The sequence below is a fragment of the Poecile atricapillus genome, chromosome 7 (assembly GCF_030490865.1).
Source record: "Poecile atricapillus isolate bPoeAtr1 chromosome 7, bPoeAtr1.hap1, whole genome shotgun sequence".
NCBI classification, from domain to species: domain Eukaryota; kingdom Metazoa; phylum Chordata; class Aves; order Passeriformes; family Paridae; genus Poecile; species Poecile atricapillus.
Genome location: NC_081255.1, coordinates 3,264,524 through 3,283,166, shown reverse-complemented (window position 1 = coordinate 3,283,166; position 18,643 = coordinate 3,264,524). Strand labels below are relative to the sequence as shown.

Sequence of the window (18,643 nt, the reverse complement as noted above, 5' to 3'; positions counted from 1 at the left end):
GGATGGGAATAAACAATAAAGATAAAAACCAATGCTGGTGTAAAACAAGTTTTCATTAATTGTACTTTATAATGTATGAATGTAACAGAGTACAGCAGTAGCGAAGCCTTGGAGTAAAGCTGTGTGTTACTCTCCTTGTTTCTAAATCTGCACAAAAAGGAAGCAACACAGATCAAGCAAATAATCATTACCTAAATGATTTACTGACATGTAAGGCTTTATTGTATGGCTGTGTGGAGAATATGGGAAGGGATATTTTTATATAAAAGCCTAGGTTTTCAACTGCCACAGAAGAAAACAATACCCCAAATCTTCCTTTGGAATTATGAACTGAAAAGGTATCCCAGACTCACCATTAGAAGGGACAAGCTGAGCTGCATGTCTATAGTAAGACTCTGCCTGGCTGGTCTGATTCCTATAGCGAGCTAAGAAAACAGCAAAAAAACCCAAGTTGAGGACCAAAATTCCAATCCCCTGCAGTTACTTTCAAGAAATTTTTCAAAATTTCAAAAAGTTTCAAAAAAACTTACCTGAAGAGCATTTCACTAGTATTTCAGGAACAAGCATGAGAAGAATGTGCAATTACACCAAACAGCACCAAGATTTGACACATTCAATTCTGAGGTACCTGTTTTGCCTCAGACCTAAGACTGTCTTACGGACACAGTGCCAAGAACACCACACACAGAGAGCTAAAAAAGTATTTTTCATCCTTTTTTGCACAATCACCAACTAGATCTATTTTTAGGCTGTTCTCTGTGAAAAGAGAACTTTCTACGACACAAAGTTTTACTTAAATCAAAAAAGAAAGAAACCTGTTGAACTTAATGTAAAAAAGAAACCCCATTTATGAAAGACTGGATTTCTAACTGGTGCCCTTGTACAAAAGATGTTAGTGTTCTGGAATGGAGAAGTGTGCTAGCGTGCTGCAACAAGCTTTTGTAGTAGCTCAGCATTTCCCTGTGCCTACCAGCTAGAACATGATGAGAATGCTAGGAGACAGACTCTAGCAGATTATTAGAAAGCCAGTGATTAACTGTCTCCATGTACTAATGTGTAACACACACTAGATAAGTCTGAACAGAGTTTCTTTCCCTGCAGCAACCACCATAAGCACAATAAGCTACTAAAGAAGTAGTACTAGTAGTAAAGTAGTAGTAAAGTGTAGCACACTTGCTCCAGAAGTTGCCACGGTAGCAGATCTCTAGAAGCTGAACACAGACAGAACTTTATGTCCCAGCCCTTTCCTTCCAATACTTACCGATATCTCCCAGGTGGACAAGGCAGTGCTGGCAGATGTAGGAGCAGGAGCTGGACTGCGGCTTTACAATGGCGCTGGTGTGCGTCTGTTTATTGCTAATGATCCCCAGCTGGGAAGATTTCACACGGCACGGCAGGTCTACATTAAAAACTGTGCACAATTCCTGTAATAACTGCAAGCATGGGGCTGGGTCAGCAGCGGTTCAAGACAGGCATTGGAAAGACATAAAAGCAAGTCACAAAACTAACAGCACCACTTGGAGGTGTAGTCACCACAGATGAGCTAAATATATTTGAGGTGAAAACCCTCAAGTTACTGAAAGTGAGATTTTAAAATACATTCTCCATATGGAATTCATGGAGTTCCATTGTGTCCACTGTTCATCTGCCCTGTAAAGAAAAGCTCTGTATCCCAGACCAGTAAACAACTCAATCCTCACAATACTTAAATCACTAAAATTTATCAGTGGAGATTGAGTATGGGAGGTCTACAGATATTGTTGGGTTTTATGATTTTGCTTTGTCTTTTTGCTTTAGTATTTCAGTAAGACAGTCAAGAGGAACACAGTGGGTTTTATACCTTGATGAAGCAACACTGTTCTCTAAAAATAATAGAAAGGAACATCCCTCACCCTCCAAGGCAGTGTGTTCCAACATAAAAAACTGCACTATCCCAACTTAAACTTCAGAAAGAAGCTGGAACTTCTTTTCACAAACCATGCAAGTTTGTGAGCAACGCAAGGCAATACTAACAGTTCAGTGGCTGAGGTGTCAGTAAATATTTGTGCTAATCCAACACTGAGACTCTTTCAAGAACAAGGCATCAGCTACTTGATCAAATATTTCAAAAGCTGATTGAAAGAAAACTTCAACTCTGCCATTCTAATAAGCACTTTTGAAGTTTTTCCTAATGGACTCCAGCAAATACTCAGCAAAGTAATGGCAACCAGAGAGCAAAGAGTATTGGACTGAGTTCTAGGTTAAAAAGTGCAGTTAAGAAGTAACAGACTTTCTCCCAGCTGGGAACATGCTCAGTCTCCAAATAAAACAGATCTACAGGAGGGTTGCATTTCCAGATAAAGGCATGGAGAAAGCCCATGGCTGACAGAGACACACACTCTGTCAACAAGACGTGATGCAATGCTTTTGCTTGCTGTAGAAAGAGATTTGTGTCACACCTCTCTCCCCTTTGGGTCTGTCTTTATACAGTAAGCAAAAATCCCCAAAAGAGAATCTCACAGATGAAAGCTGGATAAAAGAGAGCAACTTGACACCTTCAAAGACACCAATTAAGAAAATTCACACTCTTGTTCAAAGATGTCACTTGTGAAGGCCTCACAGCTGGAGAATATGTACCTTGGCTGAGCCAAAGCTTTAGACTAAAAATGTGATTAACATCACAGCAAACAGAAAGATGACCCAGTCTGTAGTGTCAAACTCAGAAAGAAGTAAAATTCCCTGATCCGCTGCCAGAAAGAACAAGGCTTCTGCAAGACAAACAGTGTAGATGGCAGAATACCTGTGGAAACCATGACAGCCTGTCAAACTGTCTGCTTCCAACAAGCACCTTTCCAAAAAAAAAAGAAAAAAATGCAGAAGGGAAAAAATTGGGTAGCCAAAAGGGTACCCTAGGGTTGGCATTGCAGATGTCTGGAATCCAGCTAGGAAATTATACAGTATGAATACCTACTGTGAGTGCTATTAGCTGAGGACAGTGTAAATTAGCCATGATGAAGTTTACTCTAAACACAGAGAGGATTCAGCAACCACAATGCTGTTGAAGCAGACACCAAATGAGGGGAAAAAAGGGAAGAAAGGCAAGTTATCTTTAAGTCCATTATGATTCAATGACTCTTATTCCCCTTAATTTAAAGCTGAAATCTAATGAAATCTAATGTAGGAAAGAGTGTAGGCAAAAATATGTCAGTAAGAAATAAGTATATGAATAGGAGTAACACTCCTTCGGCAATTAACTGAAAACCTTGCAAAAGATTCTTTGCCCAAGAGCACTCAACAATATAGTTTTGCTCTAGGGGAAGAAAAGTTCCAAGAAGTGAACTAATTGTTGTCAAAAATAAAGACTTACATCTCAATGTTCATCATCAGTTTTAGGAGTCACAAGGAAGGGGCAAAGAACAAAACATTAGGTCATCACACACATCCTGTGCATCTGTGTTTTCTGCACATATTTCTGTTCCTGAATAACTTAATCCAAGAACAAACTGACTATCCTTGCTTATCCCTCACTTTACAGTGAATGAAAAGGAATGAAGGCAATGGCCCACAAACACATACATAAGAATGAGAAGCCAAATGGGAATTTTTAGAGAAATGACAGAAAAAGAACTAAGAGTACAATGCAATCATCAGTTAACTCATCTACTGAGCTTGAGGTGTTTTGTGTCATCATTTCTGCAATTTAATTACAATTAAAAGACAAAATTCCTCACCACAGGTCACTGCAGAGATAGAGTAAGTGGTTTTAAGAGGGACTGGAGAGCCAGTGAAGGCTAGACCTAATAGAGGATTCACACAGGTGGTAATTCAAGAAGGCAACAGATGCACATCGAGAAGGCAAGAGACAGACAGTGCAAAGAAGTACCATTCTACCCTTTCCTGCTGCTTCATGTTTGCTCTGAGAAGTCACAGTAGAGTATAGTAAGAAATGGACCCTTTGACCTTACCCAAAAGAGTGGGGTTTAGGCTTTAAAGCATATTCTATTATAACAAAACCTAAATTGCACCAAAACAACTACCAGATGAACAGAAATTTCAGCTCAAGATAAATCAAAAGAAAGCCCTTCATCAGCTCTACAGATATCTCCTACTGAGAACAACACAGTTAGCAAGGTGCACTGCTCAATCCAATACAGCAGCAAGCTAAGGGCATGGAACAGATTTTCCCCCCCTAAAACTGATCCTCCATCCATCCTCTACTTTGTGCAACTCACCTGTGTGTAGAAGCCACTAGCTGCCTCTAAAAACAGAGAAAGGTTCGCCTGAACTTCGCTCCGATTCGGATTTGCTCTGTTTTTCGCCTGACCCTGGAGTGTTGTGATCTGATTTTTAAAGGCATGATTCCAACTGAAAATAAAAGAAGCATTTATCTTTTTACTTTGGAAGTATCTTGTGCAGATGGCATAAGCAACAGGAAAGAACTAATTATATAGCATCAGACATGAAGAATATTCAAATTCAGACAACATTCAGATGAGAACAAAGGTAAAATATGGAATAACCACTTTTCCTCACCTCTCATATCCAGGGAAACAGATCCTGAAATATATATATATATATATATATATATATATATAGCTAACATATACCTGTATATATGTATATGGCTAACACATCATTAATATTGCTTGCAATTGTTCTAAGCAGCATAGAAGTACCTCCCTAAAACAAGATGTGGGGTACAGAAATGAGGGTTAAAAGTCATTCTGTAACTGGAAGTGTGGAGAGAACTCAGCCAGCCTACTCCTTTGGCTTCCCTCAACACTCAAAGAACCACATGCTTCTGTTAACTAAACTTATTACAACCCATGTCCACACCTCAAATAACAGGGAATAGATTCAGGGCATACAGAAAACCCAGCTGAATTTCCCAATTCGTAAGGTGCCATAAGCAACCTATTAAGTTCTCTCCTGATTATTTTTCCCTCTGCCCAGCTCTATCTCACCAGGCTTAAAACACAGCTCTTCAGCAGCTACTCAGCTCCTGTTAGACCTTGTTGCGGTGAGTATTCAGTTGCTAGCAAAATTAGAAGTTTGTGTGTTTGCTTTTCACCTTCGGGGCTCGGGCCGCCCGCGGGCCCAGCCTTCCGCCCTCGCCCCCCTCCCGCCAGGGCTGTGCTTGCCGTCCCCGCCCCGGCCCCGCGCCGCTGTGTCCCCTCCGCGCCGCCACGGGACACCCGCTCCTTTGTCGCGCCGTGTTCGGCTCTGTTTTTCCTTCGGGAAATACCCGAGCCGGTGCCACCGCCGTTCCCCGCCGTGCATTTCCGCTGTGTCCCAGGCAAAGCGGCTCAGGTAACTCTGTCTCGCCCCCCTTCCCCCCCCCCCCCCCCCCCCCCCGCAGCTCCAGCCCGTCCTTGTCCCGCCGTTGGAAATCCCCTAATTTCCCAGTTTATTAGAAAATTCCCATGTCTGTTACCGCTTATCTTAACCTGTCTGTACCTGATTTGTAAAAAGTTTGTATGCCCACGGGCTCTATTTCCTAACTTGTCCTCCTGACTTCCAACTCCCCGAGGCGTTAACCCTTTAAAAGGAGACAGTCAGACCCCTGAGCTTTGTCTTCCGACTTTACCCTTGCAGAATAAATCTGTGAATTGCAAAACGGAAGAAAGTCCTCCTCTGCTTCTTTGCCCGATCCATGGACGCGTGTTCAAAGTGGAGCTGTGAGCTCTAATCCAGGTCAGGACTCAAACAGCAGCCCAGCCAAGGACCCCTCCTTGGCACCGAGCCGGAGAGAAAACAAAAACCATCTGAGCTAGCCGGGCTCCCTGGTTCGTGTCAAGACCTTGCTTACAGCTCCAGGTGATTGCACCAGGCAAATTTCCTAATTTCTGGAAAATGCAGCCCTTCTGCCCTTCCCTGGCAGCAGAGCAGACTGGTGCTCCTTAGCTCCTCCGCCCCCATCTGGTTCTCTAAAACCCATTCTTGCATGACATGGCTGCTTCTGAACTGCCAGAGGTAAAACACTAACCTACTGAATGCTCTTCATCAGCTCTGCAATGCATTCTCATGTTTCACCCACTGCATAGCTCTCATTTTAAAGGAAATAAAACTATCATTCCATAGGATACAACTACTTTTCTGGAAGTCTCAAGGTTCCCTGCTCCCCAGCCCAGACTACATACATACACACAAATTCAATGAGGTACTTACAGGTCCTGCTCCACTTTTTTATCTAAAGCATATTCCAAATCAGTCACTAGCATTTTTTGATATAAGTCCTGTAGAGCCTGTCTGGATGTCCAGACTTCTGCTGGACCCAGCTTTGAATCTGCGCAACAAGAAAGAAAAAACACAAAACAAATACAACAAAAATTTATGGAGTTAATCTGATTTTTCACTCATTCACAAAATGAAAGAATAGAGCTCAGTGTAAGATACACACCACCAAATATCTGCTTTTGTCAGTTTCCTCAGAATAGTGAAATACAAGAACTACAGAGAGGCTGAGGACTGAGTGCTCACTGATTAACTGATGACTCTTCTACAACACCAGAACTAGATGTGAACAAAGTTTGCAGATGGCAAGTTAAAAAACAAAACAGGTAAGAGGTATGTGATTCTCCGTAAGCTGCAGAATTTCTTGCCACTGGATGAATTTACTAAAATTTCCAGTGTAGCCTGAAAATAATTAGCAGACAATAAATCCATGGAGGGATGCTAAATAGGACAGTACATGGACCCACACTTGATATTTAGAGAATACTGTGGGCAAATACTGCTGCATGCTTGCCATTTTCTATCTCTTCAGTAGTCATCTGCTCCCCATCCCAGAGGGTGAGTGCAAACACTGCTCCCTGCTATTGAGTCCAATTTCCTCTGCCTTCTACAACCACCTGAGCTGGGGCTGCAGGAACACAAGGGATGGGCCTCACCCCAGAGAAACCATCCTGACGCTGATGGTGGAGCCATTCCTGTTGGATTAGGTGAATCCAGGTGGTTTTAATATTCCTATGGGGACTACACCAGCCTACTACTTTCACTATACCAAGGTGACAAGCACAGTTGAGCAAAGGTTCATGAGGGAAGCAGGGCTGATTCATTAATAGAAACCATTTCCATTTCCCATTAATATATACAGCTTAAATCCCAGCTCACAGCATTTCTAGGGCTGCACTTTATGTTGTGCTTATTATGAACTTATTACATTCACAACACATAATAATGTTCAGATCAGCATTTCCTCACCCAGGTTCATTAAAACCACCCATATCATGGCTAATCCCAAGTGCAGAATTCCTGTGCCAGTCTGGGCAGGAGTCACAGAGAGAAGCATAGACAGGACCTTCATCGCCAAATGTTTATAACATCCAAAGTCAACTTCAAAAATATGTATTAGGTAGAGACAAAAGGGGCACAGTTGTTAAAATACTATTTATTTATTTATATACAGAGGACAAGCCTTTAACATAAGGTCACACACTTTCCAGAAAATTCTTAGGAATGATAAGCAAAAGGAACACAAAAGGAAAACAAAAACAGGAATCAAATATTAATAAGCTAGATCAACTGTATAATAAAGGCAATTACCTGTCATGTCAGCCTTCAGGACTTCTGCCTGCCTGTAAGAAAGTAATAAGACAATAAATTAGAAACAGATCAAAATAACTGAATTATGCCAAAACACTTTCATGAGATGGTGAATCTGCTTACAACTCACCCCGTGCAGAATTTGAGCTACTGTTGTTCAACAGCATGACTACTTTTATTTCATCCCATAAGAGTAGTCAACTGTTCACTTTTCCCTGCTTATGCCTCTTTCTGAACAAACTAAAAATGCTTACATTATGGTTTATATTTTAAGCTTTATGTGGCAGCAGTGTCCTGCCAACATTAGTGATAATTACCTGGGAACTTGCTATCAACTCTTAAGTTGTCACACATGAAATGCAGGAGCCAAGAGAGTCAGAGCAACATGAACTCTCATCAGTGTCTGTCAGCGCCTTAGTACAGCCCTCCTGTCCCTATGCTGGACAAGTTTTCTTAGAGAGAAGGGATAAAACTATGGCCTCCCCAATAACCTCTCTTCCTTGAACTGCATCCCTAAAGCAATGCTTTGATCAGGTTTTCAAGTAAAAAAAAAACACAGTACACACAGAAAGAATGGCAACTATAGGTGACTATCTGCAACTCCTGCACTGAGCATCCTCTGCAAATCCCCACTACTCGTGGAGGTTGGCAAATAGCTTCCCAAAAAGAGAAACACTGGGACAGGCCTCAATAAATAAACATTCCTGACTGAATGGTCAGTGTCTGGCTGGAGCAGGCAATGGAGGTGCTACATTTAAGCACTGTGTCAGCAGTACATAAAGCTTCAAGGAGCAGCACTACTGGCCTGTCTGATGCACACAATTAACCTAGGGCTGGCAGAGCAGACATGAGGCTGCCTGGTTTGGCTGGGACATGTCCCTCTGCTCTTGCTGCATTCAAGTCATGATGTAGATTTGGAGAGTGCAAGCTTTCCACACTGGACATGGAATCCTCCCAGCATATGAAATGCTCCCTTCACTTACCTCAGGAAAAAAACCCAAAAAACCCACCAAAAACCACAGATGGAAGACACATTGTGCATAACATGAAGGTCAGATGCCAGCTTGGAAAAGAATGGAGAGCCAGAAGAAAGCACCACCTAATCCCTATAGGGGATGCAGAAACCAGCATTTACTTTCTCTTGCCAATGTGAAATTGTGGTGACTGTAAATAGTTTTTCAGTTTGTTCTGGGATCTACCTACTGGCCACAAATTATAGGGAAGGTTTTGAGGTCCACATGAGAATTAAGAAGGTATCAGAATAGGATATACATTACTAGGAAGATGTAAATTGGTAGGTCCCTACACAGAATTTCTGTTTATTAAATGCAAGCATTAGCTAAAACAGCTCACCATAGCCACCTCCACCCAAGAAGCAATGGGATGCCCCAAGAGCTTTAATTGTCAAGAACAAAAGTCAAAGACAAGAACATCTTAACTGGTATCAGAAGTGAATCTGTATGTTCCTCACCTGATCCAAATTTAATGCCTTTAAGACAACTTTGTTCAGTTTATTTATTTCAAGAAGGTGTTAATATGTTTTTTTAACTCCTAAGAGCAGGGAACACTGGAAGAAGAGATAACAGAGACAAGAAATGCAAATTTTAGCTACTGTGTCAGGAGAAAGCTGAAAGCCCAAGAAACATTTCTTCCTCATCCACACAGAGGTAACAAAACGCATCTAAGTGAAGGCACCTAAGTGACGGCTCTGTGGCTGCAGCCAGCAGGATGGGAATGAACAGATCCTGCTCCCACAGAGCCAAGAAGGGACAGGAATCTCCTCTGTGTGCTGTGCCTCAGCAGCCCCTGCGCTGCTGAAGCACAAATCCAATTGGGCACAGAGCTGAGCCAGATCTGTGGCACTGGGACTTGGCAGCCAGCGATGCCACTGCTCCCAAGGAAAAGCTGACTTGCTCAGGTGCTGGAATATTGCTTTTTGAAACAGCCAGCCAAGTTCCTACAGTCTGGCTCATGCTTCAAACATCTTCCAGTGCTGTGAAGGTCTCCTCTGAGCTGAGAACACAATCTGTGCTGCCAAAGCCATGAATGCTGAGAGGCTCAGCCCCAGCAGGATATGCAGGACTGTGCCCACAAACAAGAGCCCAGAATTCTCTTACAGGCACAAAGGCTCTGCCCTTTAAAAGCCAAGAACTGCTCCTCTGGAAACTACTTGTGCAGAACTACCTTCCACCAAGTATAATCCTTAAAAGGGGAAATATAAACGTGGGGTTTTTTTTCCCCCAAAAGTTTGTCCTCACTGTTGCCTAGAGAATTCAGATGAAGAAAGTCTCAGCCTCTGTATCAGTGCAAGTGCCAAGAGACTTTTCATAAATGCACAGACCCAATCATATGACTAGACCAGAGCTTCTACCGAAAAGACTTATTTAAAAACACTTTTTTTTGGAAGACAAGACTCATGGGCTCACAGAACAAGAGACTTTAGCACCAGTCGCTTCACAGCCATAACACACACTGTCTTGTATAATTTACAAAATTGCAATAAACAATACTGAAGGGATTGTCTCTGTAATTTTTAATTATATGTATAGAAATTATTTCAGTACTTCCTAGAGGTCAAAGGAATTAGGAAAGTCGATCTAACATTAATATGCTGCTTTTCATTTCCACCTAGAAACAATTTATTTCAAATAGCTGCATTCTAAGCCAGGATAATAGGGGGCAAAACTGGGTACAAAACTTGTTCTGCATCAGTGGCAAAATATTAGGGGAGAGAGAGGGCGAGAGAGAGAGGGCGAGAGAGAGAGGGCGAGAGAGAGAGGGCGAGAGAGAGAGGGCGAGAGAGAGAGGGCGAGAGAGAGAGGGCGAGAGAGAGAGGGCGAGAGAGAGAGGGCGAGAGAGAGAGGGCGAGAGAGAGAGGGCGAGAGAGAGAGGGCGAGAGAGAGAGGGCGAGAGAGAGAGGGCGAGAGAGAGAGGGCGAGAGAGAGAGGGCGAGAGAGAGAGAGAGAGAGGTGCACTGCCCATTCCTTAAACAAACTTCACAATGGGCCTTTGCTGGTGCTCAAGGACTCCTAGCGGACACCAACTGCAGTTCACTGGTAACGACTGAGGAGTTTCTCAGTGCCAATGGTTCCTTTTATCATCCAACATTGTTAAGAAATTTTTCTGGCCATATCTTTTATTGCATCACCTCATACTGAATTTACAATAGAATTACTCATTCTATGGCAAAGAAGGTTGCCTGCTAGAAAAGCTGGTTGGGCTTCTTTACACATTGTATCATTTCAAGAATATTCTCAAGTACCTCCTTGCCCAGTTGGACTCAGCAGTTCAGTCAAGCTTCCTTAAGTTCTTTTTGGTCCAAAACCAAATAAGGACAAACCATAGTTCAAAAAATTATATATATATCAAGTATTTCCATATACCACCTTGATATATCATAATAGCTACTCTTTATCATTTCCTAACCAAATAAGTAGATTCAGCTCTGTGCTTTTGTCCAACTTTAAACTGAAATACAACAGGCTCCCGTCCAATTCAGTAAAAACATTTTATAAATAAAGGAATGTTCATTTTATTAATAAAATTGAAAAGCTTTAAAACTTTAAAATACAGTAGTCAGAACCATTTCTCCATGTTTTAAAGGTATAGGATAAATAAAAATTTAAGTCCTCACAGGAGACAAAAGAAACTTTCTTAAGAACCTGACAGTATATAAAGTTCTGTTTTGCTGGAACTCAGTGGCTACATTTAATCTGGAATGAACCACTGGACTTGGCAAAGGAAGACAAGAAAGACACATTTCATTTTTCCTCTTCCAAGTTTTTACCATTCTTGGTCAATTAAGTTTTCCCAAAGCAGAGTAAGAAAACAAGCTGTTTCCCTTAACCTGGTAAGCACTACAGTAAGAAAATCCCACACATATTGGGATGTTTCTCCTGTATATATACTTTGAAGAGTTTACCCCATCACATTGAAAGATACATCAAAAGATCATGCAGTTGCACCTACTCTTTAACATTAGAGCAAGTTTGCTTAATTTGGTGTTAAAATCGTATCAGAAAAGATCATACAACCTCTTTGGCTAACTATTCTATTCAAGTTTTCCCCTTGTTGCCATCTGGCTTCCAACTCTCTTTGCATATCACTGAACAAATGGATCTATTTTACAACTGTCCGCAAAAGAACTAATTTCTGTTCCAACATCTTCTTGAGTTCTGCTATAATTCAAAGCACTCAAATCACGAATTTTCAGTTCCGCATACACCACCTTGCATCTCTAATAGGACCATATCCATTCCACAGAAGCAGGGGTCTGCTAACAAGACATTGTTCCCCCTTCATTATCAAGCACAGACAAGCCAATAAAATTAAGCCAAACTTCTCAAAGCAGAAGTTTTGTGTTACCCAGCTAACATCCTCTGTTTCTGGAAGTCAAGCTTCACACCACACCTCTCTTTATTTTCACAGTCAGGATGTGCCAGGCATGATCTGCTGTGGCATGACAAGTTCTACAAAATACGTGGAAAACCCCAGACCTCACAAAACCAACACAGAACACAGCTGTTCCTGAAGGGGAATTCCATCCAGTTTTCCCCTAAGCATCAGTAACCCTATCGGCTCCCTCATGAAATCTCAGCAACACAATCCTCCGATAAGGAATTGAGGATTCACATGACTAAAATGGGAAATGAATCCAGGCAGCTGGGCTTATAAAAGCCATCAGATTCCAATCACATGTTCCGTGATTCTAAAAACTAAGAAACATTAAATATCCAGGAGTTTTCACTCCAAGCAAAAAATCATGCTACTGCATTTCTATTTCCTGGAGGTGTGTGCAAAAACTGTACCACAATAAAAAGCACCTGCAGCCTAATGTGCCTTAGCAGGAGGTGACTGATCCCAAGGCTCACCAAGGGCACTGCAGTAAGTTTTCATTCTTCTGAAAGGGAACAGAAAAATACTGAGAATACATAGAATAAATGCGGGAAATCTTTCATTTTGGGTTGAAAAAGATTTTTCTATACTAGCGTACTAAAAGACAAACACATTTAAATCAATAATTTCATAATTTCAGTATTTGGCAAAGCTCACACCCAGAAGGAACTTGAAATCAACAATCTGTAACTAGCATTTTAGATTTTCCTCAAAGTAACAGTTATCTTCAACAAAAGTTTATAATAGGTTTAATACTCAATGGGGTTTTTTTTTCTTTATTTTTCTGTAAGCATACTTGTGCTGATTCAGGGCAGGTGGAAGCAGTAGGAAGCACTAACAGCATGGACACTGAATATTGCACACCATATTTAGGGGAGATTGGTTGGTCGGAAGCCTCCAACCACTGTACCCAAGACATTATTCACATCTGGAGTTTAGCACTTCAGATGTGAGGAAAACTTGCTGATACAAGTGGTTGACAGTTTTTTGGAAAATAAGTACTTTAGCTTCAATTCCTAAGAGTTACCACTAACACTTGCTAAAACTGAAAGCTTTCTTTATCGTTTTTAGAGGCTTTCTGGCTACTAATCCTTTACAGCTGGTACACTTTGCTAAAGGTTGGATTCTGAAACATAACTCTGATTTCCCTGAACTGTTTTGTAGACAGTAACTGTATCTCTGTGACCTGTCAAAAGGGAATATTTTTACAGCAATCTTAGGATTGTGCATAAACCTAGATGGTTATGCCTGAATAACAGTAGTATCAAACTTGTGGGCAAACGTCATCTTTGATTTTGATTCCACCCATTCATTCAACATGACCTGAATACAACAGGCTCCAGACAACAGCTCCTGTTAACAGCCTCACACACCTTTTCCTGAAAGGGCAAATGGATGGAATCAGGATTTTACAAGGGTATATAGCATCCAACAAAGGTTTTACTTATTAATTTGTGTACAGGCTCTACCTGTTCGTGCATTGGACGTGTACTGTTAAACAGCTTTGAAGTTTTACCTCTATAGAACAAGTTCATAGTGTTCCAAACTTTCAAATGTTGCTATCTAATTTAAATGACTATAGTTTGCATAAAGTTCTGGAATCGCTTGCTTTGGCAGCTGGCAGGTTTGGGTGATGTCAGCTCTTACTGAAGGTAGCAAGAGATCTTCAGGCTGTGGGTCATGGAATTAAATGTTCCATGTGCCTTGGAAGAACACTGCTAGCACACCAATGAAAAAGAAATAAAAGAAATAGCCAATGAAAAACACCTTTAACAGAACCATCTTACTGTCAGTTTTATGTGCTTAGTAGTTTACATCTTATTGTTCCTCTTACAGGCAGCTGAAGTCAGGGGACAGCTAATTTCCTTGACCTGCAGTTTAATCAGATTATAGCTGTAGATCAAAGCCACAGAAACAAGTATTTCATCACCAGTAAAAAAAACCCCAAAACTACATTTCTGCAAGCAGATATTAAAGCAAAGCACCACCTGAATACAAACCTCCTCCACAGGGAATCCTGCTTTATTCCTTTTTTGTTCTCACCATAGCTGAGAAGGATGTTGAGAGATGGGGACACAGAACAGTTTTTCTTAATCTCATCTTCCCTCCTTCTCTACTAGAAGCAAGTCATAATAGTCATCCTCAAAAGACAACCACCAAAAGCAACTCTTTCCCAGTTTGATCAGAGCTGACAATCCTCCTCCTTGGATAAGGGTAGAAGTACCCTTGCAGTCAGCTTCATTCAAACTCATTTTCTTTGCCCAGTTTCAGGGAAGTCAGCTTCTTTGTCCCCAGATTTTAAAATTATGTGCCCCAAAGGTAAAAACACTCCTAAGGGAAGTTAATGTGTTCTTAATCTCTGATTTAATCTACAGAGAGGGAAATACAAACCTCCTACACTGCTCGGGCTTCTGACATTCCACTGCCTCCACTGGACACTCCCCTCTCCTTCTCCTTACAACCTGGAGTCAGAATGTGAGCTAAATGCCTCAGAATTAGGGTCCAGCCACTCAGGATCAGCAATATGCCTGGATCTGTTCCATAGAACTCCAAAATTTAAGCCTGAAAACTATATACCAAACAACCTGTATTTTCCAATTCAAGCAAGAATAGCTGGCAATAAATATACAGTGTTAGGACTAGCTCAGGAAAGCTCAGCTGTATTTCCACAGCAATTTTTTTAAAAATACTGACTATGCTGTTCTTTAACTCATCATATTGGCCTACTAGTTATGTGGAATTTTACTACAGCCATCAAGGATAAAAATAACCTCTGAATGGATGCTGCCCAACAAGGAAAAGCACAAAAACTCCAGTCACCTTTACCTTTTTTACCTTCCAGGACATGACAGTATAGCTCCATAGGTAACCTGACACTATTTTCAGTATAGAAAAATTCTCGTTTAGTAACAATAAGAATTTATTAGCTATAAAAAAATGCATGCTCAGAAAATAATAAACAGATACTTAATATGTGTGGCGATTCAAGACACTGCTATATTTTTGAAGGAATACTTTCAAAAGAAAATTTCTAATAGCAAACAGTAAAAAAGTAATACTTTTTTGGAATACCATTATGGAACATCCATACAGTACCGCATTTACTGCACTGGCTGACTATATGTCAGCTTTGCAGCTGACCTGGGAACAAGTGAAAGGCAAAACATTTAAGATCAAATATATAATCCATCTGTATATCCCCTCCAATCTTTACACCATCCCTTGGACAAGCAGATTTTTGAAAACTAAGGCAATCTTAAAGATACAAGTGCACAAAAACTTCAAGACTGCTCTCTAATCCTCTCAGCCATTGACAGCCCCTCTCCCTTAAAGGAAGATTGACACCAAACGAAGCTCTGCTCTCTCACTACCCACAATAAGGAGCTATGGGGAAGCACACAGAAGGATTACCAATTCTTAGGACTACAGCCCTAAGAGGAATGTGAGAGGTTTACAGCTGAACTTGCCATGGTAATTCCCACAAGGTTTTGAGACTGAGCAAGGAGAAGCAACAGAGTTATTTTCTGAACAACAACAAAAGCCCCCTGAACTATGCCCTTGTAATAAATGGATAGTGTGATGTTGGCTCTCACAAATATTTAATGTACAAGGTTAAAATAAGTTCTGTTAAGATCACATGTTTTTTTTTATATAAATTTTGTGATGCTGGAAGTTGATCTCTGACAATTGGGAAAGTCAAAGCAGGAAGGACTGCACAGACTCCAAGAGGTGGGACAAAGGAGGAGCTGGGTCAGAAGAGTGCCATGTGCACATGTGGGAAGGGTTGTCTCGCCGGGGTTGGCACCTATAAGGATTGTTACACGTGTGGGTGGTGTGCCTCTGGCTGCAGCTAAGCACCTAGCACTGTCCCTCTTTTCTTATTCAATCCCATTTTGTGGTTCAATAAACCTTATAAAATTTTAAGAAGTGAGGTGCTATTTCTCACACCCTTTTTTTCTCTTTCAAACTCACCCTGATGAAAGCATACACTATCAGGTGTCAGTGGTGATAAATGTATAGTAACAGCAGCAGTAATTTGTATTTTACAGTTCTTGACTTGGTAAAACGTTCACTTTTTAAGTGAAAGGGGGGCTGGAAACTGCAGGCAACGGATGTTAGGACAAGTGAACGTTACTTTACTTCTTTTAACAGCTTTTCCACAATGAAAACCATTTCAAGAATTATGGAAAATGCAGACATCTGAGCACTGAAATCAGTTTCAGATGGGTATCATCAAATCAGCTTCAGAAAGTTCTGCTCTTCAAGTCAGCCCTGCAGAAGCCTAATGAGGTCACGCAGCAGATACCAGCCCTCCCTGGACACTGCATGGGATATCCCAGACAAGCATAGAGAATCCATTTCAAAGGAAGGAAGTCACAATCAGTTCAGTGCCACACTTGCAATGCAGACAAAATGTGCCCTCTCACCTGCCTGCAGAGCTGGAGAACAGTGACACACATTTCCCTCTGGGAAGGCCACTACACTTTGCATCGAGAGGGCAACAACTGCAGCATCTAAATTCTGACTTTCAGTTTTACAAGTTTCCTGCTGCCTCCAACCTCTACTAACAGCATAGGATATAAAACTCATAACTCTTGCTCATTTTTGGTGTTCCCTAGAGAACCCCTTCCTCTCAATTCCTGCCTCAAATTACCCCCTGCACAGTGGCAAATGCTGACCTTTATGCTCAGTAAGGCTGGAATGACTCCACCACAGAGGAAATGATCATTTAAGAGGAGTCAGTTACTGGGAATTTGAGATACTGTCCTCATTGCTAAGCAACAGATGGATAAAGAGCAAATTCATTAGACAGTACCATCAGAGGTGACAGAAATAAAGCACAAGTAATCCCTCATACTGTGTTTATAGCAAGCTAGCTATGACAGATACAGTGGAGTTCAGTGTTTTCAACATGTGCTCTCCAAATCCTAATACAAAGATCTGTGCCCAGACAGTCAAGCCTTAAAGCAAAATTATTGATATTTAAATATTGTGGTCATTCAGTAATTGTAAAATGTTTTTTGACAATCCCATTCATTTTATGAACTCCCAATCATATGAATGTCACACAAAACACACATATATGCACAAACATGACATGCCCAAAAGTTTTAAACAGCTTTTCATTATTAAGAGGTTTGAAAGGACATCACATGGTACAGACAAGCCTTGACAAAAACACTCAAATTACATGTGGGTATGATCCTAATTTCAAGCTGCATCTTAGAAATTATTTTCAAGTCTTCATCTTGAAATTACATGCAAACCATGCTCTGAAAGCACAGCGACAGCAGAAGGCTGAACACCAGTGAGGGAGAATTAGATCCTCCATTTACAATAATTAAATGGGTATTCAGTACATCACTGTCAATCATTTACAGGAGTCTCATTAGCTGCTCCCCATTCTCTATCAGAAATACACAGGCAATACTGTTCTGAGATAAACTTACTTTCCCACTAGAGAATACTTTAATATTTTCTGGCTTAGCAACACACAACTCTCCCGCAATCCTCTGCTGTTGGTTCTCCCTCTGTTCAGGACAGGTTCATCCAGAAGGGCTGTTGACTACAATACCCAAGTCCATCACCAAAACACATGGTACTCCTGGAATATGGGAAGTGACTCTGTTCTGTGTTCAGCTGAAGGAGAAACCTATGACCAATCCAACCAGCTCAGATCTAGCAAATGTTACTAGCACAGAAGAAGGGAAGCAGACGGATACACTACTACAAGAACTGTCCTCTCCAGGAAAGGTGCAGCTTGAAGTCCTGAGGCCCATCAAACACCAACAGGTCTCGAGGAAATCCAGCCAGAGATGCAGAAGAGATGCATCTCCTTGGCCCAAGTCCAGCTGACCTATGCAGCTCTGCTCCAGCAGGCCCAAACTGCCTCCAGACAGATCTGCCACCATTGCCGCACTGAGCACTCCAAGGTACTCCCAGTTAACCAGTAACCTCTCCCATTTTGAAGACTATGCATTGGTTAGGAGCAAGCATCTGAGTAAATTTATAACTCTCAAGATTAAATCTACTTGTGAGGCCTAAATATTTTTATTTTATAAAAAACCAGTTTGATTTCAAATTTAAATCTCAATACCTAAAGACAGTCCTTTCTAGTTCTGTGTCAGAAAAGTCAACATGACATTTAGCTGACTACAAATCAGTATCTGCTTCATGAATCATATACGGAAAAATGTGGTGGTTTAGCAGACCTTTACTAAACATAAACTGTAGAAAAGAATAATGTGAATGCAGTTTTCCAGACTGCAGTCTCCCTTTCTGTAGTCAGACCAGACCTCACTACCTGCTGCAAAGGCTGAGGAAAAGGCTCTGTATCAATGGAAGACCAATCGTGAGCCTAGAAAGGAACTCAAAAGGTTATGTAGCCTTTTCACGCTACATTTTGATACATTTTATACCCAAAGCAGCATCCTGGACACCCTGACAAACCATTCCCACACTGCATTACGTCTTGCCTTCAGGAATTGCTGTAAACCTTGGGTTCACCCACCCCAGCTCCCTCCTCCCACCAAATCCTGCAGCAAAAATCAACAGCCTTGCTCAACCCATTGCTACTTTTTGAAGGTGGGGAAGGGTAGTGACTGTCCTCACTCAGAGAAGACATTTTCTGAATCTTTGAGGTATGTTAAACAAGAATGCCATCAAAAGCTTTGACATGTGACTACACAGTTACCAGTTATTAACATTTGTGTGTTTCTCAGGC

The 18,643-nt window shown here is 41.3% G+C and overlaps 1 protein-coding gene across 7 annotated transcripts in view; it reads right to left on the bottom strand.

Annotated features, from left to right (window-relative positions):
- SMG7 (SMG7 nonsense mediated mRNA decay factor) overlaps nucleotides 1-18,643 on the bottom strand; it is a 53,097-nt gene that overhangs the window by 24,111 nt on the left and 10,343 nt on the right. For all 7 annotated transcript variants that reach the window (XM_058843333.1, XM_058843335.1, XM_058843339.1 and 4 more), the window contains exons 2-6: nucleotides 7,525-7,556; nucleotides 6,148-6,265; nucleotides 4,212-4,344; nucleotides 1,262-1,433; nucleotides 354-425 (exon numbers count right to left, since the gene is read on the bottom strand). In XM_058843333.1, coding sequence (XP_058699316.1) covers nucleotides 354-425; nucleotides 1,262-1,433; nucleotides 4,212-4,344; nucleotides 6,148-6,265; nucleotides 7,525-7,556 — 527 coding nt within the window. The remainder of the gene's footprint in view (nucleotides 1-353; nucleotides 426-1,261; nucleotides 1,434-4,211; nucleotides 4,345-6,147; nucleotides 6,266-7,524; nucleotides 7,557-18,643) is intronic.